General features: G+C 48.1%; 1 protein-coding gene across 2 annotated transcripts in view; it reads right to left on the bottom strand.

The window, feature by feature from the left end:
* Nsmce1 (NSE1 homolog, SMC5-SMC6 complex component) overlaps positions 1-21,091 on the bottom strand; it is a 30,793-nt gene extending 9,702 nt beyond the window's left edge. Inside the window, exons 1-2 of one of the 2 annotated variants that reach the window (XM_052760920.1) lie at positions 20,991-21,091; positions 14,477-14,623 (exon numbers count right to left, since the gene is read on the bottom strand). In XM_052760920.1, coding sequence (XP_052616880.1) covers positions 14,477-14,612 — 136 coding nt within the window. In that variant the 5' untranslated portion in view covers positions 14,613-14,623; positions 20,991-21,091. Of the gene's footprint in view, positions 1-14,476; positions 14,624-20,827; positions 20,947-20,990 lie in introns of those variants that run through there. The other variant, XM_052760919.1, reaches the window with a different exon arrangement.
* Positions 21,092-23,616: the final 2,525 nt, after the last annotated feature.

Genomic DNA, 23,616 nt, shown 5'->3' with positions numbered 1-23,616 from the left:
AGGAGCCCTCTGGCATGTGTTTTGCGCCTGGTCCCAAGCCTGGCCCCAAGCCTGGCCCCAGATGTCAAGCAGCCTCGTGTCTTCCCAGAAGCCTCACAGCATACTCCATTCTAATCTGGCCAGCACTGAGGTATCTCCTGTTCTACCAAAATTGAGGATGCTGCCACTCGGTGTCAAGGTTACACAGGGTGGTGCTTCCCACCCTGTAGTCTTGAACAGTGAGTGGTCACTGCTCTGCCTCTATTGCTCCAAGAAGTCTTGGTCAAGAAGCTACAGTCTGCAAACCTGCAAAGTCACAAGGATAAAGCATGTGGCCCCATATTCTGAGCCACAGGAAGAAAACAGACGGTACCATGTGACTCTAAGGCACCTACTTCCAGTCATGAAATCCCACTGTGAAGGATTTAGGAGAGTTAATTACTACTACTCCCACCAAACCTCTCTTCAGAATCTCGAACCTACTGAAAAAATAGCACATACTTCAAACACACAAGCTTAATCAGGGGCAGCAACCTGCAGCTGGGGGTGTGGAGTGCCCAGCTCCAAGAAGAGCAGGCTCTGGCCTAACCAGGATATATCTCCTCACTTGTCATGGAGGTACCTGCTTTTCTTCTAGGCTGTGATCATGTGACTGTAATGCACCTTATGGCCTGCTGGGCAATGGGCATGGTGTGGTGCATTCATCATTACAACCACCCTGCCAGGTGCACTATTAATGTCCTCTTTATACACTGGTTGCCTAAAGAAAGTAAACAACTTGCTCAGAGTTTCCCTAACTTGGACATGGAGCTGGCCTGCCAGACTCCAGATCCTCAGCCCTGGGCACTAAGCCATACACCTTCAGTAGAGAAAATCTGAGGGCCTTCCCACACCAAAACCCAGCACCATCACATCACTTCAGTCACAAAAATTGGGCTCTGCCAGAAGAAAGGAGCACAAAAACCATAGTACCCCGATGAAGTCACCAGAGAGGCTACTAAGTCAGAGATGATGTGCTGGAAGCGAAGTGGCTGATACGAGCATGCCGGGTCCAGCCCCACTCCTTTGGTACAGTCCTAGTCTGGTCCCACCCTAGGATGGGCTGCAGAAAGGCAAAGACCCACGAGGAGTCAGCTCTGCTGCTCCTCTGTCAGGGGATGCCTGACAGAGAAGCAATCAGCACCTGGGGCCCAGCTTTACAGGGGGTATCGCATTGAACAAGCAGGCCTCTCTGACTCGAGAGTTGAATCCACTGAGACCACTTTCCTCTGGCTTAGATGTACTTTCTCCCTTTTTTATAACTGAGTTTAGTCTGCCTTTCCTGATGAACATCCTGCTAAATCAGACCCTGCTTCTACAGGCTGTGGGGACAGTTCACTGCACACCGTACTCTAACAGCCAGCGGCCAGGAAGTCTGCTGCCCTAACCTCTAGCCAACAAGTATTTTTGTTTTAAATGAGGCACCAAAGATAGAAAACGCTATTTTTAGGCAGAGAAAATAAGGGTAAAAAATCAGCCCCTGGGGACCAAACCATTGTGAGCCAACTTGTCCTCTGAGAGCAAGAAGGCAGCCCTGCTAACTTTACCAGCAAGTCAGGCCCTGCCACAGACCCAAGTGCTGGGCAGAGCTGTCTCCCAGAGTTCAGACTCTTCAGCTGGAACAGTGGTTCTCAACCTTCCTAATGCTGCGACCCTTTAATACAGTGCCTCATGTTGTGGTGACTCCCCCAGCCATAAAATTATTTCATTGCTACTTTGTAACTGTAATTTTGCTACTGTAAATATCTCATGAGAAGGATATCTGATATGCAATTCTGTAAAAAGGACATTCGACCCCCAAGGGGGTCTCGACCCACAGACTGAGAACCACTGAGCTGGAACAAAGGAAAAGCTGGCAAGGACAGAAGGGATGCATGCGGGCTCTGGGTTTTCCCCCTTCATCGTGTATCACTCATCAGTCCTGGGAAAAGACCATCTTGACCTTTAGACATGTGGGTGCAAAAATGAGAACCATCAGAGGACGGCGTGTGCCGTGCTGGGAGGGGCAGGGTGAGGGGTGAAGCATCTCTCATGAAGAAGCATAGACTACATCTGACAGTTCTCAGCACTAGCACATCAGCTCACCACAGCACTGTTCGTTCTTCTGAGCAGACTCTCAGGAACCACCACCCAGGACGGATACGCAGTGCTGTGTCAGAGAATCAAAATCACACGGGCATCCTTTGGTTCAGCAGGAATGATGGGCCTCCTGCATTGGTGGCCACCTCCTGTGCTTCTTCTTCCATGAAACAACATTTAAAAAAAAGCCCGTGGGCTCACAACTGCCTAACTTGACTCCTCCATTTTCAGCAGTCAAGTCAAGAAAGAGAAGCGTGGCCTGCCCGGCACCTGGCAGATTGACTCTAGGCTGGGATGAGAAGATGGACTTTCCTGTCTTAGTTGGGGTTCTATTGCTATGATAAAACACCATGACCAAAGCAACCTGGGGAAGAAAGGGTTTATTTCAGCTTACAGTTTCACAGGAAGGCAAGGCAGGAGCCCGAGAGCAGGAGCTGAAGCAGAGGGTGTGGAGGAGTGTCTACTGGCTTGTTCCTCCTGACTCCCACGGCCTGCTTTCCTATTGCACCCAAGGTGGCACCTCCCACAACGAGCTGAGCCTCCCCACATCAATCAGGAGTAGAAAAGCATCACAGACTTGTCCACGGGGCAGTCTGGTCTGGGCATTTTCTCAGTTGATGGGCCCTCTTCCCAAATGACTCCAGCTTGCGTCAAGTTGACATAAAACTAACCAGTGCAGTAGCAAATGAATGCGGGTATTTTTGTTTGGTTTTCAGACAGGCTCTCTTTGGCTGGCCTCAATAGACTCATGGTCCTCCTGCCTCAGTCTCTGCATGGGTCATCAGACCCAGCTTACCAGTTTGGATTGTAGACGCTTTGTTCAGAGGCCCATTTCCAAACATGCTGCAACCACCGTTTAACAAGCGAAGACATTCTAGCAAGCAAGTCTATTCAAAATAAGACAGGACGGCATGCTCACTACAGAGCACCTAACTGTCCTGCCTCTGGGCTGAATGCCACAAGCACTGGCATCCCATGTACACAGTATATCCATGCAAGCACGTTTTTCCATCGTGGTTGAGTTCTGAATGTCAACATGAATCGTCAGACTATGCACACTCCTCTCAGCAGAATTTTCCTGTGACTCTCTTAGTATAGATTCCACTGTAACGACTCTTGCTGCGAGCGGGAGTCCTCCTACCCTTTACAGAAGCAGCAACTGACAGCTTGTGCCACCGGTCTCCCACCTGCGTCCTGGTGCCCAGGTGGAGTGTCTGATAGGGGGTGCTTCAGGGGACAGGAGAGGGCCAGCTGAAACCAGAGCACCCCACCTTGCTGTACCCCTGATGTGCAAGTGTCTTCTCAGGTTTCTTGAGAGCAATGCTGGCTGACACTGGCAGCTGGCAGCAGGAAGTACCACTGCGAGAGCAGCATCCCACCAAGAGGGCAGGCTCCGACAGCTGTGCACTTGGCCAGGTTTTTATCAAAAACAAGTGCGCGCGTGTGCGCGCGCGCACACACACACACACACACACACACACACACACACACACACACAAACCTGATTGTTCTTTTTTGCATGGTAACTGACTTAGAGTGCTATAGGGCACTGTGCATCACAGCGCTCTACCAGTTTTCAAACTCCAATGTGGGCTGGAACCCTCCTGTCAGGAGACTTACAGGATCCTCCCTGTTCCCTGGCCATCCGATAAAGCTATAGTTTCCGACTGAGGCAGGGGGGTGAGCTGGAAGAAACTGGAAGACAGGCAGTGACCAACCATACATAAAGCCTAACTGTGAGCTGGCAGATACAGGGCTAGCTCAGACAGCTTCTAAAGTTCCAGCTAGACTTGTGGTAAGTCAGCATAGCCCTAATGACCAGCCCAGGAAACAAACCACCTACTCAGAGCTAACAGGCTCATAATGGCCAGGACATGTTAACAACTGAAAGCTTCCCTGCTTGAACTCAGGCCAAGTATCATCCCCTGGATCTGCCTGCTTCCAGCTTCCCCAGGCCAGCAGCCTGCAATGGCCCATCCCAGGCCTCCACACTCCTCCTCTCAAGCAGGGCAAAGACAGCCACTCTGCAGCCCAAGTGTAGCCCTCCAATACTTTACCTATAGTCTGAGGCAGAGCACCATCCCTGGGGTCTAGATGTGCATGCAGGCACACATTGCCACAATGACTCCGGGCTTGCACCCTGCCGTTCACCTACATTTAAACCCTGCACAGGCCACTCATTCACCTGCATTTGAACCCTGCACCTTGCACCCTGCACAGGCCACTCGTTCACCTGCATTTGAACCCTGCACCTTGCACCCTGCACAGGCCACTCGTTCACCTGCATTTGAACCCTGCACCTTGCACCCCGCACAGGCCACTCGTTCACCTGCATTTGAACCCTGCACCTTGCACCCCGCACAGGCCACTCGTTCACCTGCATTTGAACCCTGCACCTTGCACCCCGCACAGGCCACTCGTTCACCTGCATTTGAACCCTGCACCTTGCACCCTGCACAGGCCACTCGTTCACCTGCATTTGAACCCTGCACCTTGCATCCTGCACAGGCCACTCGTTCACCTGCATTTAACCCTGCACCTTGCACCCTGCACAGGCCACTCGTTCACCTGCATTTGAACCCTGCACCTTGCACTCTGACAGTGGACTGCCCTGCTCTATATGTTGCCCGAGTGGAGCCAGATGCCATGTTCCCCCTTCAGGGTGATCTCTTTACTCTTAACCACACCCCCTCTCCCTGCACAAGCCCTCTCCAGATGAACTCCAGCAACAGCGACCCTTCCATGGCTCACCCAGGGAGATCCACCCCATCTTAGCACTCCTTCCAGTCTAGAAGCACACCTGGACCAGGGGCACTTATTAAATGTTCATCACAGCCAAGGAAGACAGATGTACAATGAATTCATTAAAAATACAAGATCGTTTTATTTGGAGCCAGCTTCTAATTACTACTAAGTCCACTCTGGGAAGAGGTGTTTATAGTATGACAGAATGGAGCACAGCTAAAAGGTCAGCATTAATGTGACTCACCAGCAGAACAAGGACAGAGATGTGGGCATGTCAGCGGCCTGCGACAGTCACACCGGGTGAGGCAGGGAAAGGTTTGCAAACACTGGAAAGACTCCCATGTTCAGTGCATACTGAACTCACTGAGCTGTTTACACAGCAGATGTCAGGTGCTTGTGGTTTGTTAGGCTTACTGCAAAGTTTTCAAATCTTAACTTTTTTAGAGGTATTTATTTATCTATTTAGTGTCTATGGGTGTTTTGCCTGCATGTATGTCTATGCACTACATATACTAGAAGCCAGGAAAGGGCATTGGACTCCACGGAACTTGAGTTACAGATGTTCGTGAGCCACAATGTGGGTGCTGGGAACTGAGTGCCTGGGTCCGCTGCAAGAGTAGCCACCCCATATGCCTGGCAGTTTTGGAGGCAGAAGCAGGTGGATCTGTTTGAGGCCAGGCTGGCTGACATAGTGAGTTCGAAAACAGCTTAGGCTACATAGAGACCCTGTCTCAAAAAACCAAAGAGAGAGAGAGAGAGAGAGAGAGAGAGAGAGAGAGAGAGAGAGAGAGAGAGAGAGAGAGAAGAAAAAGAAAGAAAAGCCACTCCTGAGTTCTTAACTCCTAAGCCATCTCTTTAGCCTGTGGTGGTATTGTGTTCCCCAAAATATTGTGCACCTTAATAAACTTATCTGGGGTCAAAGAACAGAAAAGCCACAAGATACTTAGGCTAGAAAATGTTAGCACACGCCTTTAATCCTAGCATTCCAGAGACAGAAATCCCTCTGGATCTCTGTGAGTTCAAGGCTACATTGGAAACAGCCAGGCATGGTGACTCACGCCTTTAATCCCAGAAAGCAGCCTTTAATCCCAGGGAGTGGGGGTAGAAAGAGAAAGGTTTATAAGGCGTGAGGACCAGAAACTAGCAGCATTTGACTGGTTAAGAATTTGGCTGGTTAAGCTTTTAGGCTTTGGAGCAACACAGTTCAGCTGAGATTCATTCTGGATGAGGACTCAGAGGCTTCCAGTCTGAGGAAACAGGACCAGCTGAGGAATTGGCAAGGTGAGATAGCTGTGGCTTGTTCTGTCTCTAACCATCCAGCATTTCACCCCAACAACTGGCCCCGGGTTTGATTTTATTAATAAGACTCTCTAAGATTCATGCTACATTAGCCACCAATATTTTTGTTTGTTTGTTTGTTTGTTTGTTTGAGACAGGATCTCTCTACATAGGCCTGGCTGTCTTGGAACTCACTCTGTAGACCAGGCTGGCCTAAAACTGAGAGATCCACCTGTCTCTGCCTCCCGAGTACTGGGATTAAAGACATTTGTCACCAAGCCCAACCTTTAATTTTTTTATATCTAAAATTTTAGATATTTTATTTATCCTCAGAATGGTACTTTATAAACTTGACTAAAAATTAACATAAACTTAACAGTAAATTAAATAGCAAAGCGTCAGTGGCACTAGCAGCGGAGGAGGAAGAATTTAGGAAGAAACGCTAGTGGATGATGAACCAGTGGATCAAAGTGGACATTTACCTTGATTCAAAGCGCTTCGGAAATGTTTATTTGGTAAAGTGCTCACTACGAAGGCAGTAGAGCCCGAGTTCAAGCCCCAGACCCCAGGTGAAGGTGGAAGGACAGACTGCACAGAAGCTGATCTCTGACCTCCACAAGCTCACCTTGGTAGGCAACCCCTACACCCACATACACACACAACAGTAAAAAGTATTTCTTAAAGCATCTCCTCACATAACGCATACTGGTCACATTAGTGAGCAGAAGTCTGGCCTAGTATCTCCTCCACGCTGCAGCTCATCTGACAGGGCAGCGAGGACACAGCCTGAAGGCAACCTGGAGCTAAGCCGGGGAGGCTTCAGACAGCAGAAGCTGAGGGACTTTCTACAGTTATCTCATGTAGCTACTGAGCACTTCAGCTGTGGCCACTCCAAATTAAGATATGCTCTAAGTGTAAAATACACACTGAACTCCACAGCTACAGCATTTTTAAATATGTAAAATGTTTCTTAAGTAACCGTGTATGAGTGTGTGGTGCTGGGCCGGGAACCCAGTTTGTTAATAGGCTGACTGACATAATTACATGGGTTGACTTTCTTTTCTTCCATCATGTACCCCAGGCCTGTCTTGAACTATCTCTGTAGCCAAGGATGAACTTCTGTCTTCCAGCATCCACCTCCTAAGTGCTAGGATTACAAGCATGCACCACCATGCCCAGTTTATGTGGGGCAGGGCTAGAACCCACGACTCCATGCATACCAGGTAAACACTCTACCAACTGAGCAACATGACCTTACTGGTTGACTTCTCAAATACTAAACTAACCCAACACTCTTAGAATAAGCCCGTTTGATCATGCTGTATCATCCTTTTTACACACTGTTGGGTTAGACTCAGCAATATTAGGTTTAGAATGCTATGGTAAACCGGTCTGTGATTTCCTTCCTTTCAATGCCTTTTGACATCACAATGACACAGGCCTCATCAAGTAAGGGAATCAGCACGACCTTCTCTCCATCCCAATTCCCTAAGAGTTAGGGCAGACTTGGCATTACAGTAGAGCATTCTGGACCTTTATCAGACTTTAGAATACCTGACATACATAACAAGACATCTTGGGATAAGACCCCAGTCTAAACATGAAATTCACTCAGGATTCCCGTATACCTGACGACAAGCTAAAGATAATTCTATATAACAGCTTAAAGAAGGCTGTGTATGAAAGACTCCGTGTAGAACCTTCTATTTGGGTCAGGCTGGTGCTCAAAAGGTTCCAGATTGTGGAGCATTTGGTTTAGAAATGCTTAATCTGTACTTTTAATTTTATTTTTCCCTTTACATTTGTTTATTTTTGCAAGAGTCAGAGAGTTGGTTTTCTCTTTCCACTAGGTAGGTCCTGGGGATTGAATTCAGGTAGTCAGGCTTGGTGGAAAGCACCTTTACCCACTAAGTCATCTCACTGACCAGCTGTCAACCTCTGTTTTTTACTTAAATAGAGGCAGAGTTTTCTTGGGCTTAGAAGTGGCAACTCTTCCAGTCTTCCCAGAAGTCGCCTGACTCTCTGGCCTTCAAGTGGTCATTTCTCTGGTGAGAAGGGACTCTCCTGACACACTGAGAATCTCTGAGGTGCTCTAGATATACTGCCAGCTCAGCTTGGGCAGGCTGCCATGGCTGAAACCCCTACACAGCTGAGAGTCGGGACAGCTACAGTATTACCCCATTGCTGCCTATTATACAAGAAATGCCACCCAGCCTCTGCCCCCAGTTTCTGGCACAGAACTCCTAAAAGCCCTGGAATTTCCAGGGTAACAAAGGTTATGGGGGCACTTTTTGTTCTAATGAGGAAACTCTAGGTAGCTTCAAGGTAGGGGCTGGTCACCAGAAAAATGATGTCAGCATCAAAATCCCCCAAACTACAGGGAGAAGAAGGACTAGAGATTGAGTTAGTCATAGATAGGTATGGTCTAATCAATCAGGCCTATGTAATAAGAACCTCATAAAACCTGTGAACAGTAGTGGGACCCCAGGAACTTCAGGTTTCAGGAAGGTAGTACATTTAAAAGACTCAAAAGCACCACACCATCTTACTTCCCAAACCCCACCCTACACATTTCCTCTACCTGCCTATATACAATTGATAGCAGGCATGTCCACTGCTAAGAGGAGAGAGATGGCTCAGTGGTTAAGAGCACTGACTGATATCCCGGAGGACCCAGGTTCAATTCCCAGCACCTTCATGAATGCAAGTCACAACACCAATGTTATTCATTAAGCAGCGCTGTTTACCGTGTGAGAAAAGCCAGGAGGACAACAAAGCCCACTCTAAGAGTTTATTAAGGGGAGGAAATAGAAGGGGGTACTTAGGCCTATGGAAAGATCGTGTAGGAAGAGGAGAAAGAATATGTGAAACCCACTTTTTTTCTGGTTTGTTTGAGACAGGGTTTCTCTGTATAGTTTTGGTGCCTGTCCTGGATCTCTCTCTGTAGACCATGCTGGCTTCGAACTCACAGAGATCCTCCTGGCTTTTGCCTCCCGAGTGCTGGGATTAAAGGTATGCGCCACCACCACCTGGCTGTGAAAGCCACTTTTATAGATTCCCCCCCCCCAACATGTGCATATGGGCTTACTTAGCTAGGCCATGCATGCGCATAGATTACATTATGTAGGACATAAGGCCCTGGGATGACTAAGCATCTTGCCAGCACATGTGTGGTCATGGAGGAGTGGCTAGCAATTCTAACACTGCCAACACGCCACATGCATCTCAGGACAGCTACAGATGATAACATCATATCACAACGTCAAAAGGCCAGAGACTCCACTCCTAATCACCCAGCAAATGTACATAGAGTACTTTCCTGAGTGCTGAGTCATTCTAGCAAATTATCTAACTGGAGGCTGGGGTCATAAAAGTCCTTGATTTACACTCAGAAGCGCAAGTGACTGAGACTTGCAACTTGCCTGTGGAACTGGGACAGTGTATGGGACTGTCTCCCTTTAACTTGTGGAATCTGATGCTAATTTCACAAAGACAGTGTCAAACTTAAGTGAACTTAAGTGAACCAGTCACTCTCTAGAGAATGGACAAAGCAGCATGTGTCTAGTGTGGGGCAGGGGACCCCACAGTATGTCTCTCAGCTCATTGGCCTCACTGGCATCTTGTCCATCTCTGGACTGTTTGGGGCAGGAAATGTCCCCAAAACTCCACCTAGATCCAATGTGGAAATCCTCCACTTAGGTCCTAACCTCTGCTCTCTAAACTTCCCATGCCTGTGGTCACCAAAGGGTGTCTACAGACATGATGTGACTTATGGGACTCAGGTCACCAGTTCCTAGCACAGAACTGAGCTGACAGTCTCAGGCCATATTGCTGGAACAGCGTATATGCACATGGATAGAAACCCTGGATAGAATCCAAGGTCCTCTAACAACACAGACAAGTCTCCAGATTCTTTCTGAGGAGCCAGAAGGCTCCGCACCAGGACTGCAGGACAAAGTCCACACGCTGCCCTGGCACGGAGAACCAGGAATAAACATTCCCCTAAGGGCAGTAAAAGGGGAGGCCAGGACAAGCAGGGCTTTGGGTGTCCATGAATGCGGCAGTGGCAGTGGCAGGGCCTACAGGTCAATCGCTACTTTGTACCACACTTCTCTTCCGATGTTTTCCCCACTGTACTAGGGACTTTCCTGGGCACTGCTTGAAAGTATTTTTTGTTTTTTTTTTGGTTTTTTGAGACAGTTTCTCTGTGTAGTCCTAGCTGTCCTGGAACTCACTCTGTAGACCAGGCTGACCTTGAACTAATAGAGACCCACCTGCCTCTGCCTCCCAGGTGCCGGGATTAAGGCGTGGGCCACCACTGCCCAGCTTGTAAGCATTTTTTATTTCACATCATTTATCTCCATCATCACTTGTTTTAAAATCTCTAGTAACATGAATTCTTGGAAAGCGGCCCTTTTATTTCGTTAATAGTGGACAGGAGATAACAGACTGGCTATACCGTTTAACTGGTGCACGTGGCCAGGCGTGGTGGCACACACCTTTAATCCCAACACTAGCAGGTGGAACTCTGAGTTCAAGGCCAGCCTGGCCTACAGAGTGAGTTCCAGGACCACAGAGAGACCCTGTCTCAAAAGAAAGAAAAAGAAAGGGTGTGCACGCAGTGTGACAGTGGCAGAAGCCTCCCCTAGCCAAGGTGCCACTCTGGTGCTTCTCTCACCAGATGTCAGGACAGTAGAGTGGCATGAGGACAGAGCACACATTCACTTGACTTTCATCACTGTGGTAGTCTCCTGCTGCGCTGACTTCATACATTAGTCTTTATTGCAGGCATGTACAGACAGGAAAAGCACAGGACATTCAGGGTTTAGTACTAGCCCTCATTAAGGCATGCTCTCAGGGGTCTAGGAACATATCCCAGCATATAAGGGGTACTGCTATAAATCAATTCCTAGACACATTCTACAGGACTTTCCTAAATTATGTCAGAGCAACTTAGAAGTCAAATAAAGGCAAGAACACTTTCATATCGAGCACTAACAAACCATACAGCTCCAGCACAGTACCACAAAACTGTCCTGTCAACAAGAAACCAAAAGGAAGAAGCAAGACTGCCCTGCAGCTAAGAGATGGTCTTGTGCTAAGAAGACGTGTCTCAGCTGGGAAAACGTTAGCTGTGCAAGCATGAGGCCTGGGCTGAAATCCCCAGCAGGTGTGTAAAGCCAGGTGCAGTAGTGCACATCTGTAATCCCAGGGCTTGTGTGGGGAGATGGGGCAGACGGAAGAACCCCTGGAAGCTTGGGCAGGACACCCTGTCTCAAACAAGGTGGAAGGTGAAGACTAAGACCAGGAGTTGTCTTCTGGCTTCCACAAGCACAGCTGCATTCATAGTCTGTCTGTCTGTCTGTCTCTCTCTCTCTCTCCCCCCCGTGTGTGTGTGTGTACGTGTGTTTGTGTGTGTGTGTGTGTGTGTGTGTGTGTGTGAGAGAGAGAGAGAGAGAGAGAGAGAAAGGAATAACAGATGATCTCACGAGAGAGACAGAGGCATAAGAGACGATCTCACGGCCAGGCCATCTTTGGAGGATGCTGAGGGGAAGATGTGAAGTCCTGTGGGGCTTGAAGGAGGGAGGACAGGTAGAAGACTCCCTCTCAATAAAAGAGTCTCTCAACCAATTTTCCCTCCCACTGCTGTTCAGACAACTACAGCTCACAGAGTTCGTAGAGGACAGCTCCCAAGCAGGCACTAATCACACTTCCCTGCTTCAAATCCTCCCAGAGGTCTGCACTGTGCCTGCACTGTGCACAGGGCTCTTCATCATCTGGGAATAACTCGGTCCTGTCTAGGCCAGCCAGTGAAACTTAGCTCCAGAGCAGAGGTGTCTTCAGGGGACGGCCCTGCTCAAGGCCTCCTCCAGCCTCTGCTTGCCCTGTGCAGTCAGCCAGTCCCTGGCACACTTCCCAGAGTGTTTCAAGACCCACTGCTTGGGACAGCAGGCTCCATGCTGCCTTCCTTCACTCTTTCCATGGCACATCTTGAAGGAACCCCATTTCTGGGTTCTGCCTCCCTCCCTCTCAGTCCACTTACCCTCCTCTCTGTGGGCTCTACCTCCCCTCTCTAGAGCTCCAACTGCACACGCTTTCCTCCATCCTCTCCGGCAAACCCTCAGCCCCACTCCTTCCCTCACTCCTCCTGCCTTCCCTCACTCTTTTAAAGCCATTTTTTCCCTTGACAATTAGAAATACAGGGAGGGCAACAAAAATGCAGAACAAAACCAAACACCTTTATTGCCACGAGTTAAAAGAGGCCATCAAGAGTGCACTACCATAACACATTCACTTCCAGTTTTCTTTTTTCATAGAGGAACACAGCATAAGATGAAGTATCTCTGATTCCCACTGACCATCCTCTTCTGCACCCTCCCATGCAAATGCTAGCACCTATGGAGCACACAGCAAGCCTTCCAGTCCAGTCTGGTACTTTCCTGAGCAAGGAAAGTAAGTTTGCACTCTCCCAGAACTAACACAGTAATATCGTAGTGTCAACCTTCCTTTTCAAAAGGTCACCAACTCTGCCCATACAGACGCTCAACAGTCGGTTTTCTGGTTCCAGGGATCTTTCATTACTGACCTCATTGCTTCTACTGTCCCCAATGACTGGAGGTCTCCTCAGTGTGTGCCAACCCGCATCCCCACGTACCATCTTACACCTCCCAGTGACCTGCAGAGAAGATGTTCCAAATGTATAAGGCTAGCACAGGGCACAGCTGGCACATGTTTCAAGGATGGCTGGGTCTAAGGCTGTGCCCAGCCATTGGGCTGCCCTCTTCCTAACAATATCCACCTCAGCACTCCTCCAATGCCAGGCATTCTGCTTGAATCTCTCCTCAACTCTCAAGATCCCATGAGTTACACTCACTCCCCCCACCTTCAAGACATGGACACTGTGGTGGTTTAAAAGACAACAGCCCCCAAAGGGAGTGAATGGTACTACAAGGAGGTATGATCTTGTTGGAATAAGTGAAGATCTGAGGCCAGCCTGGTTTACTGAGCAAGTTCCAGGACAGCCAAGCTTAGGCAGTAAAGGAAACCATGGAAAACAGAAAGCTGGTGAACAAGGGGGCCATGTTCCAGCCCTAATAAACAGCAGAACTTGGCAACTTTGGCCACATGGTTCTGGAGTTAAGGATAGAAGAAAAGGGCTATGGAATATGCCTCTGAGACTAAGGAAAGCCACCAAGGCCAGGCTCATGTCAGGGGTACCCTGAATGGAGGCCAAGAGAGGCCACTGCGTGAAGCTGTGAAATTGAAGCCTGGATTGCCTTGGAGACCCCAAGATGTTAGAGATGCCAGGGTCGTGGGATACCTGCCGAGGAAAGCTGCTAACAAGGAGTAGAACCAGCCCAAGAGAAAGAAGTGTGTTACAGTCAACAGAGTTGGAGATCTGAAGAGTGCTTTGACATCAGACATGCAGATGCAGAGTTTGGAGTTTGCCCAACTGGTTTTCTGTCTTGCTTTTGTCCAGTATTTCCTCACTATGCTCCCTTCCCTATGTTTTGGAATGGTAATGTATTTCCTGTGCCATTATATGTTGGAAGTAAATGATCTGTTTTTTTTATTTTGATTTTATAGGGAATTACAGTTAAGAGATTGCATGAATCTCAGAAGAGACTTTGATTTTTGAACTTTTGCATAAGTTTGAGATTATTATAAACTATGGGGACTTTTGAAGTTGGACTGAATTTATTTTTGCATTATGATATGGCTACAAGCCTTTGGGGGCCAGGGAGTAGAATGTGGTAGTTTCAAAGAAAATAGCCCCCAAAGGGAGTGGCACTATTAGAAGGTGTGGTCTTTTTAGAGTAGGTATAGTCTTGTTGGAGGAAGTGTGTCACTGTGGAGGTGGGCTTTGAGGTCTCATATATGCTCGAGCCAAACTTAGTAAGACAGACCACTTCCTGTTGCCTACAAGTCAAGATGTAGGACACTTGGATACTCTTCCAGCACCATGTCTGCCTGCACACCACCATGTCACACCATGATGATCATGAACTAAACCTCTGAAAATGTAAGCTACCTCAATTAAATGTTCTCCTTTATAAGAGTTGCTGTGGTCATGGTGTCTCTCACAGCAGCTGGAACCCTAACTAAGACAGACACCAAAGCTGGAGCACACACTGGAGCCTTGCTGTGTAAACTGTAATTTCACACCTTCAGAGTCCAGCATCTGCCTATCAGACTAAATGTCAGAGTCACTTCAGGGAGGTGGAGAAAGATGAGATCAGGGTCTTGAATGGTCAGGTCAGGACTGCCAGATGACTTTTCTCATATTGTTATCCCAACATCTAGTCTCTGATCAGTACAGTACCGGGGCTGCTGGGCACAGGGACGCGACACTTACGGTCATGGACCTTGTAGCAGTGGTTCTGCAGGCGCTTAACCTCCCACTCCTCCAGCACACCATGAGTCATCAGCAGCTGGAGGAAGCGCCGATGGACATCCGTCATGGCACCCGCTCTTCTCGTGCTGCCCTGCATGTCGGAGGGAGCTGAAAAAGAAGTGTCACAGTCATGTCCATGCACACAAGAGCAATGGTGGTGGGTTTGCACTAGTTTATGTTGACAAGCAGACACTGCTTGTGGTTCTCAAAGTTCAGCTCCTGGTGCTGATGGCTCCAGAGTGGAAAGAACAGGGGTCAGGGCTCAAGCTCGTTCCACTGGCTTTGAGCAGTGTGAACTGAGAGCTTCTGGAGCCACAAGTGGTTCACAGCCCTCCTGGACTAACTACTTATGAAGTGGTAAGCGGGCAACTAAAGTCTCCATAGTGGGAACAAGGACAGAAATGTTCTCCTAAGAACTCCTATAACTGAGGTGAGTTAACCCAGCTAACAGTGCCACAGCAAGCACCCAGCCTGTGCCAATTACTACTGGACAGTTCTGAGTCTGGCCCCTCGTGGGATCACTCACCAGCTCAACAGCCTTGGAGAAACTAAGCCAAGGCTTTGAGTTCTCCCTATAAAGTACGATGCCCACTGCTGAGAACACACCTGAGAATCACTTAGTAGACTCTACTTTCCTTCCCCTCTCCCCAGCTGCCAATAAAACATCTGTCACAGGAGGACTGTGGGCTATTTCTACAGTCCTTTGCATTCTCTCAAAAAGGTATCTTTTGGGTCCAGCAAAATGGCTTAGCAGGTAAAGACATTTGCCACTAAGGCTCACATCCTGAGTTCAATCCCCGGGATTCACGTGGTGGAAGAAGAGAACCAACTCCTGCAAGCTGTCCTCTGACCTCCACACGAATGCGATATGGCATGTGTCGGTCCACACCCACATAGAGACACACATACATACAAAAATAAAGGTAATAAAAACGTATCTTTCTACAAACCACACAGATCAGAGCTGACAAACACACACCACAAGGCGATCAAAACACCTGCTCCTACCAGGCAGGCGGGGCCCTGTAAGCACTAAGCACATGGGTTTGAAGCTGGATGGAGGCACTGAGAGCCATGCTGACCAGGCCTGCCTGGTCCTCACACACATCTGAACTGGACTACAACTGAGCCCCTTTGCCTGACTGTTGCTTGTGGCACAGCTCAGCATCCTGAAGCAGTTGCCATTCACCTGAGGTGATCCTGTGTTCCAACAAGCATATTGCCAAGATGTTAGGCCAACAGAATGTGGACACACATTTAGCTATTATGTTCAGTCTGTTTGTCTATAAAGCAATAAGAAAACGTATCTTTAAGGCAAAAAAAAGTATTAAAAGTGAGATAAGACTACCAAAGGCTTACCAAGAACTCAGAGAAAAAAAGACACATAAAAATATGCCACTGTAGTCACAGCTTCATGGGCTGGCCCTCTGAGCTAGAAAGGCACACTGCCCAATGGCCACTTTCTCTGCCTGCCTGCCAGTCATCTTGAAGAACACCTCAACAGCATAGACACTTCAACAAGCCCTAGGCCTGCCCCTCTCCTTCATCCACTCTTGTCCATGCAGGCCAGGCAGTCACACACACCAGCACCCCACTCTGGTCCTCCTCTCTCTAAACACAAGGAGAGACTAGAAAAAGGAAAACCCTGCAGAGGATACCCAGGAAAATGCCACGAGACTTGGAGGCTATGCTGACCCCCTGAGCAGAGGGCCAGTACTGCACTCTGGAGTAACCAACAGCCTGTTTCCCACCCCGTCAACTAGGTTTCTGAAAATGAGAGGAGTCGGACTTGTGTTTATTTGTTTTTGAGAAAGAGTCTCACTAGGTAGCCCTGGTTGTCTTAAAACGCACTATGTAGACTATGCTAGCCTCAAGCTCATAGAAATCCTCCTGCCTCTACCTGCCTGTCTCCTGAGCATGCTGAGATAAAAAGCATGCACTACCATGCCTGGCTCAGATTTTTCTTTCTTAAATTTAATTCTGTCTTCCCAGATTGCCGGCTCAATGAATAAGCATAGCTTAAGGATTCAATTTCTGCCTTTGCGTGACAGGCAACATGAATTCTGGTTACACAATTAGATTAATAATAACAATGAAGAAAAATAGCTCAATAATAGAGAGCTTACCTAAAATGCACCAGGCCCTAGGTTCAACCCTGGGATACAGGAGGGGGAAAAAGGAGAGGAGAAGGGAAGGGAAGGAAGGAAACCGATTTAAAGATTAAAAACTCTTAGACCAGATTTTAAAAGTATGTACATTACTTCTAAATGCTAGAAACCAATCTATCCTGCAAACTGAGAGCTAATGTGGTTTTACTGAATCAAAATAGACTTTATGGTAAAATAAATAAATAAAGGATTAGCAGAAATAAAGATCATCACAGAGTGGCAAAAGGTCACACAAGAATACACAACTACTTAAAATGTTTAGGCCTTTATCATGAGGCCTCACGAACCTCAAGGTCAGTTCACTGGGATCACGGCAGCACACACTAGTCCACACTAGAGTGGGAGAGTTCGGTCCTCTGACTCACAAGGTGGACACAGCAGAGCACAGGGAGAGGTGATGTGCATGACAGCAAAAGCTGAGGGGGTTGACTGTGCCCACCATGCTGGCTGCAGAGCAGGATGAGCCGAGGCAGCCAGAGAGCCAGGCTACAGGCTACTGACTACAAGGCAATGAAGTCTGAAGCCAATACCAAAGAAATGACTTTAAAAAAAGTCCATTTGTTCAGAATTCAATGAATGTAGTTACAAATAATCCCTTTTAGCCAGTTCTGGTGATGTAGGGGCCCCAGGATCCCAGTCCTTGGTAGGGTGAAGGCAAGAGAGAAGGAAAGAAAGGAAAGACATAAATAATCCATTCCAGTAATGACATCATTCACTCAACGCAGTGGGAGACAGAATAAATGGGAAAAGCAGATATGGAGTCAGTACACACAGAAAACAAGTTGATAAAATGTACTCACACTAAAAAAACCAACAAACATGGAATGGAGGGAATTGTGTGCATGCACGAGTATGTGTGATGCTGGGGGTCCAACCCTGGCTGAACCCATGCTAGACAGGCTCTCCACCACTGAGCTACGCTCTTGTGCTGAAAGAATTGCCTCTTATCTACGAAATGGCACATAAAAATAACTGCAGCAAACACAGATGAAAGCAGCCACTTCAAAATGCAATTGGAATCAATGCAAAGCCAATCGAAATTTAAGCAGGCTTTGTGAATTACCTGAATGTGACTGACGAGCTGATTCTAAAACTCACTACAGACAGAGCATCAAATATTTTTGAACAAAAGGTGGGAAGACTTGTCCTACCAGATATCAAAAACAGGATTAGTGAACAAACTGTGGCAACGGTACAGAAATTGACAAGTGGACCAATGGAACAGAATGGAGAGCTCAGGAAAAGGTACGAGTGTGTGTGGAGACGTGGCATGCTGCAGAACGGGGCTCAGGCCAAAGCAAACCTTCTGTGAAAGATGCCATGGTAGGCTCACAAGATGACTGTCAGTGGTAGTGATGCTTGCTGCCAAGCTCAAGTCTGACAACCTGAGTTTGATCCCCAGGCCCACATGGTGAAAGCAGAACCTATCCTGAAAGAAAGGCATGCAGTGGGATACACCCCCAACCGCGCCCCCACACACACACACAGGAGAGAACCAATCCTGAAAGTAGGCCTCTGACTTCACCTGCATGCAGTGGTATGCACCCAACACACACACACACACACACACACACACACACACACACACACACACACACACACACACACGGTGCTGAGGCCTACAGGGTCATGGTTTTAAAAAAGGAAAGACTTTACAACTTTAAATGACACCATAGGAGAGTATAAAATCCAAGAGTAGAAAAAGATGTCCTTAGAAGATACAAAAGCCACAAAGGACAAAGCATAAAATACACTACTGAATTCATTAAAGAACCTCACCAAAAATACCAAAGCAGAGGAAGGAAGGGGAGGAGGCTACAAGCTGGAAGGTGTTTAAAATACACATAACCACAAGCATCTTTCTTCAGAAGGCATGAAGAACCCCTACAGACCCAGAGGGAAAAATAAAGAGAATGAACACAGAACAGTAAGAGGCTGATGTATAAGCAAGAGTACATTCAAAAGCTGATCAACCTAAATGTGATCAGGCAGGTGAATAAAAAGCCACACTGACACTGTCAGTGACACACACCAGAATCCCAGGACTCAGAAGGCTTTGGCAGGAGGAAGAACCACTTCGAGGTCAGTCTCGACCCCATACCCAGTGAGTTTCAGGCCAGTGTGGGCTATAGGGAGAGACTCTGTCTTTCAAAAAGAAAAGAGAGACAGCTCAGGGGTCAAAGCATGCTGCTCCTGCTGGGGACCAGCGTTCTGCTCCCAGCACTCTCAACAGGCCACTCACAACCACCTGTAAGTCCAGCTCAGGGGACCCAAGGCCTCTGGCCTCTGAGGGCATCATGCACATACCCACACTCAGACACACTTGTACATACATGTAATAAAATAAATCTGAAAAGAGAGAAGACAACAGGAGGGGAAGGGAGAGGAGTGGGGAGAGAGGGAGGGGCAGGAGGGAAAAGCAGCGATCTTCAGTGAGTAAGAGTGGAGGAATGCCTGGGCTGTGACTTCCCTCCACTTCTGGTGGAGTACAGATTTCAGCAAGCTTGCATGGCCCCGGAAACACCATTATTATATACATTCCTTACATAAGTGTCCACACTGGCCCCGGGAAACATGTCCATAGAGGCCTCCTGTAATGGAACTCTGCCAACACTATGAATGTCCATCAACCAAGGAAGAGTCATGAGAGGAATTCTAATCACATCTGGAATCTAGGACAGTGAAGAAGGAAGCAGGGTTACTCACATCAACATGGATGCTGCTCAAAACATACCGCATGCAAGCTGGGCATAGTGGCGCACACCTTTCATCCCAGCACTCTGAGGCAGACAGATGGATCTTTCTGAGTTCAAGGCCAGCCTGGGCTACATTGCCAGTTCCAGGCAGCCATGGATACAGAGAGACCCTGTCTCAAAAGATAAATAAATAGATAGATAGATAAATACATACACACATAAATGAACACAAAATCATACCATATGCAAAGAGCAAGTCACACATTCACACGGGAGGTCAAACACTGAAAGAACTTACTGTACATGGTATTCATCACAGGACCACACAAAGTCAGTGAGACCTACCAACAGCAAGGAAACACAGGCTTCAGAGCAGTGAGTACTCTGAGGAGGAGAGAGGATTCAGTGGTGGTGTGGGGGATGGGATAATGTACTTAATTTGGTGGTGGTACCCATGTAGGTGTTCACTTTTTGTTCTTCATATACTTTTATAGGCATGTAACGTAATAAAAATACACAAATAAAGCCAGCTTAAGTATCAAAGAGAGAAGTGAGGTAGGGAGAGGGGGTCAGAAGTAGGAGTGGAAAAGATGCACAGGAGCGATGCTTGCTTACGGCTATGACAACCATCTAAGAGACTAGAGAGTGGATGAACCAGAGATACTTGCTGCTTACCCAAAGGACTTTAAAACGCCAAGTGTTTGCACAAGAAGCAAACCTTGGGCACTGAATGGGCAGCCTGTGCTAGGCAGTGTTAGTTCTCTGACCACACAAGCCTGGTTTGGAACTCACCAGAACCTCCTGAGGGGCACTTTCACAGAGGAGGGAACTGAAGCTAAAAGGCACCCAGGTGAATGACGGTGAAGGGGGTGGTACTACAAAAGCAGTGTCGGTTCTTTAACCCGGGCACTCAGGAGGCAGAGGCAGGCGGATCTCTTGAGTTCGAGGCTATCCTGGTCTACAAGGAATTTCAGTAAAGAAACTGTGTATCGAAAAACATGATCACACACATAATCATAAATAAATAAAACCACGGTCTAGGTTCCTTATCTACACTTCTCCACTCTTCCCTTTGAGAACTTGGCCTGGGTTAGCGGTGTTATCTGGGGTTATCAGTACCAAGTGCAACATAAAACGGAGCACAGGAATCCTAGACCTTTCCCAAATCGGACGAACGGATGATTCTGAACACATTTAGTCTCGGGCTTTCAAACACGGGCTCCATAAACAAAACAAAGGAGGCCCTGGGGGAGAGGCACAAGGCGGAGGTGGTCGTTTTGGACACAGTGGTACAAGCGGCTATCACCTAACGGTGACAGTGTCAGGCGCACTTTCTCCGCCTGGCCTATTATAAGATAGAGAGGCAGGAGCTACACAAGTTCCGGGTCAGCCTGGGCTACATGGTGAGGCTATGTCTCAAAAAGACAAACATTTAAATTAGCAATAACTTGTTACGGAGCTAGGTCTCAATCCGTGCCCTCTGCGGGCCTCAATATCCCCGTCAGCGCCGGACAACGCTCTCGTACGCTGTGCAGACCCCACCGCTCTCCTCCCGTCGCCCCACGGACGCCCACTTTGGTCCCCGCAGCGCCCCGCGGCCTTCATACGCACCGCACGCCCGGAAGCCGACCAGCAGCGGTCACGCCGGAAGCGGCTCTCGGGGCCCGCCTCCGAGGCGGGGAGAGCTCCAATATGGAGCGCCTATTGGTGAGCTACGCATGTTCATCAGGAGGGTACTTCCGGTTCCCCGCCCGTGCCGTTGCTATGGCGCCTCAGCAGCTGTGGGCCGAGTTTCCCGCGCGGCTTTAGTACTTCCCGGAACGGTTTCCGTCGCCCCCGCTGCCCGCTCGGTGGAGGAGAGCCCACGTTGTGTCTTGTGTGTTAAAAATACGAGCTTTAGACCGGAAAAGGAAGAATGTGGGTTTTGTTTTCCTGTAGCCTGAGCTAGAATCCTGGCTCTGCCGTTACTAGTAGAGCGTTGGCCATTCGTGGAGCTACTAAATGGAATTAATAAAGTCGGTTCTGGGATGGTTACATAGTTCAGTCCGTAAAAAGCTTGCTGGGCAGGCAATGTGTCTCAAAAAGCAAGGTGGAGGGCATCTGAGGAACCACATCTGAAGCTGACTTCTGACCTCCACATCACGCACACGAACACACACAAAAAGTCCTGAATACTGAAGTGTTCACAGGATTTAAAGAGCTAATGTGCAGCAAGGGCGAGGATAGCAGCTGGGAAGTGTGGCATGGTAGTGCTGGTTAAGCCTTAGCCCCGCTCCCCTAAGAACTGTGAGATGTGATGAAATTACCCAAAGGAGTGACTTCTGAAGGCATTTCCTTTGCATACATTCCAGGTTCGACTCTCAGAGCTGGAAATGCACCCTTGCCCAGGAAAAGTGTCTAATAATCCAACTGCACAAAGTGCATAGTGTAATCTCTGAAAACACATTCTTACTCTGCTTCTCGTCAACGCTGGAGTCTTGGACAGCTCCTTACCTCTGGAGAGGTCTTCATCTGAGTAGGGAGACTAGCAGTAGCTAAAAGCTTGATCTCTGGAGGTGGAAGGCCAGGGTCAAACCCTGGTTCTTGAACCCCAAATCTCTGAGCTCTAGGACAACACACTCATTCAACCGCTGGCCTCAGCCTGCCCACCTGTAAAGGAAGAATAATAGTATCGGACTGTGGACATTGTTGTGCAAATGAACTGTGAACCACTGGGAATGGGGTAAAACCCTGGTAACTGTGAACTATCATTACTACCAAAGAACTTATATAAACTGTGGACATCACAGTGAGAGGAGAAAACAGCCCCCAGTGGAAAGCTTGCACAATTGGTTTCCCCTGCAGTCTTGAAAATCAAACCATTCTCGGTATTCAAAGTCAAGGTGTGGGCCAGGGGGATGGCTCGGTGGGTAAAGGCACTTGCCACCAAGTCTGAAGTGAGAGAAGCAGTCATTTCTTCCCAACAGGTTTAAAAGCTGTGTGCCCGCTTCCCCCTAATGCTCCTGGCTCCTGAAAAGCCCCCTTTGTTAGTCATTTGTCAGATAGGCTTGTCGGACCAGGTGTAATTTGCTATCTAGAATCCCTGAGATGCTTAAAAGCATAAGATACCCCACATTCTCCCTCAGGTCTCTGCCCCTTTTCAGGCTGTTTTCTAGCTTAGCCAATCAGGGATAGATTGCAAGGTTGGACATCAACCAATGAGGAAAGGCCAAGATCCCCATGAACTGAGGATAGGACAGAGGGCATTTTGGCCATGTGTGACCTTCTAATCAAGCCTGGCACACCCTTTTGACAAAAAAGACTGCCTTGCTGGGTAACTTTTGATTTGGTCGTTTCTTTGTGTGACACCAAAATATTAATTTATCAACTAGACCCACACGGTAGAAAGAATTGATTTCTAAAAGTTGTCCTCTGACCTACACATGCAGCACACACACACACACACACACACACACACACACACACACACACACACAAATGTAGTCAAAGTCAAGGTATCTCACAGAAGGCTGTGGCATATCCAGCCAATCTGGAAAGTGAGACACCTGGCCACCACAGGACAGCATTTTGCCTTGGCGGTGTCTAGTTGGAGCTGGGGAGAGAGACTCCCCTCTTTTGTCGTGAAGCTCCATTTTCCTCTTGTGCAAGACAGAAAAGCCGGGGAGGAAAGCTAAGACTCTGGAACCGCAGCATTCTTAGGGTCCAAGGACCAAGGAAGGAGGGTGCAAGAACAAAAGGTTCAAAAGGGAGCAATATGCAGGGCGGCCAAGACTGGAGAGACTCTTGAGAAGGAGTAGGCTGTGGTCAGGATGGTCAGGGTAGTCTGAGGAGTTCCAGAAAGATGGGCCATAGGTTTACAATTTAGACAATGGAAGTCTCCATAGAGCGGCCAGGAATCCAGAACAGACTCCAAAAGAAGTGAAACAGAGAAGTGCAAGCAGCTGAGCATTCTCTTAGGAAGTATAATGAAGAAAGGGAAGCCTTAAAAACGCAGAAGCCTGCTGGAATAAAGGATAAGAGAAAACAGATAAGAGATATGTCATGGGAGGTGAACGGCTAAATACAGCTGGCACCACAATGTTGGCTTTCTGTCTTCTCTATTCTGCCTAGTAGTAGCTGAGGGAGTGCTTGGGAGGGGAGGGTGAGAGGATGGAGCCAAAAGATTTGGAACACACGTCAAGATGAGTGCAGAAGAGAGGCTAAGGTTGGCACCCAGACTGCAGATGTGATGGTTATC

The sequence above is a fragment of the Peromyscus californicus genome, unplaced genomic scaffold (assembly GCF_007827085.1).
Source record: "Peromyscus californicus insignis strain IS unplaced genomic scaffold, ASM782708v3 Scaffold_4__1_contigs__length_199733344, whole genome shotgun sequence".
NCBI classification, from domain to species: Eukaryota; Metazoa; Chordata; class Mammalia; order Rodentia; family Cricetidae; genus Peromyscus; species Peromyscus californicus.
Note: the sequence above shows the minus strand (reverse complement) of the source record. Positions and strands in the feature narration are given on the sequence as shown.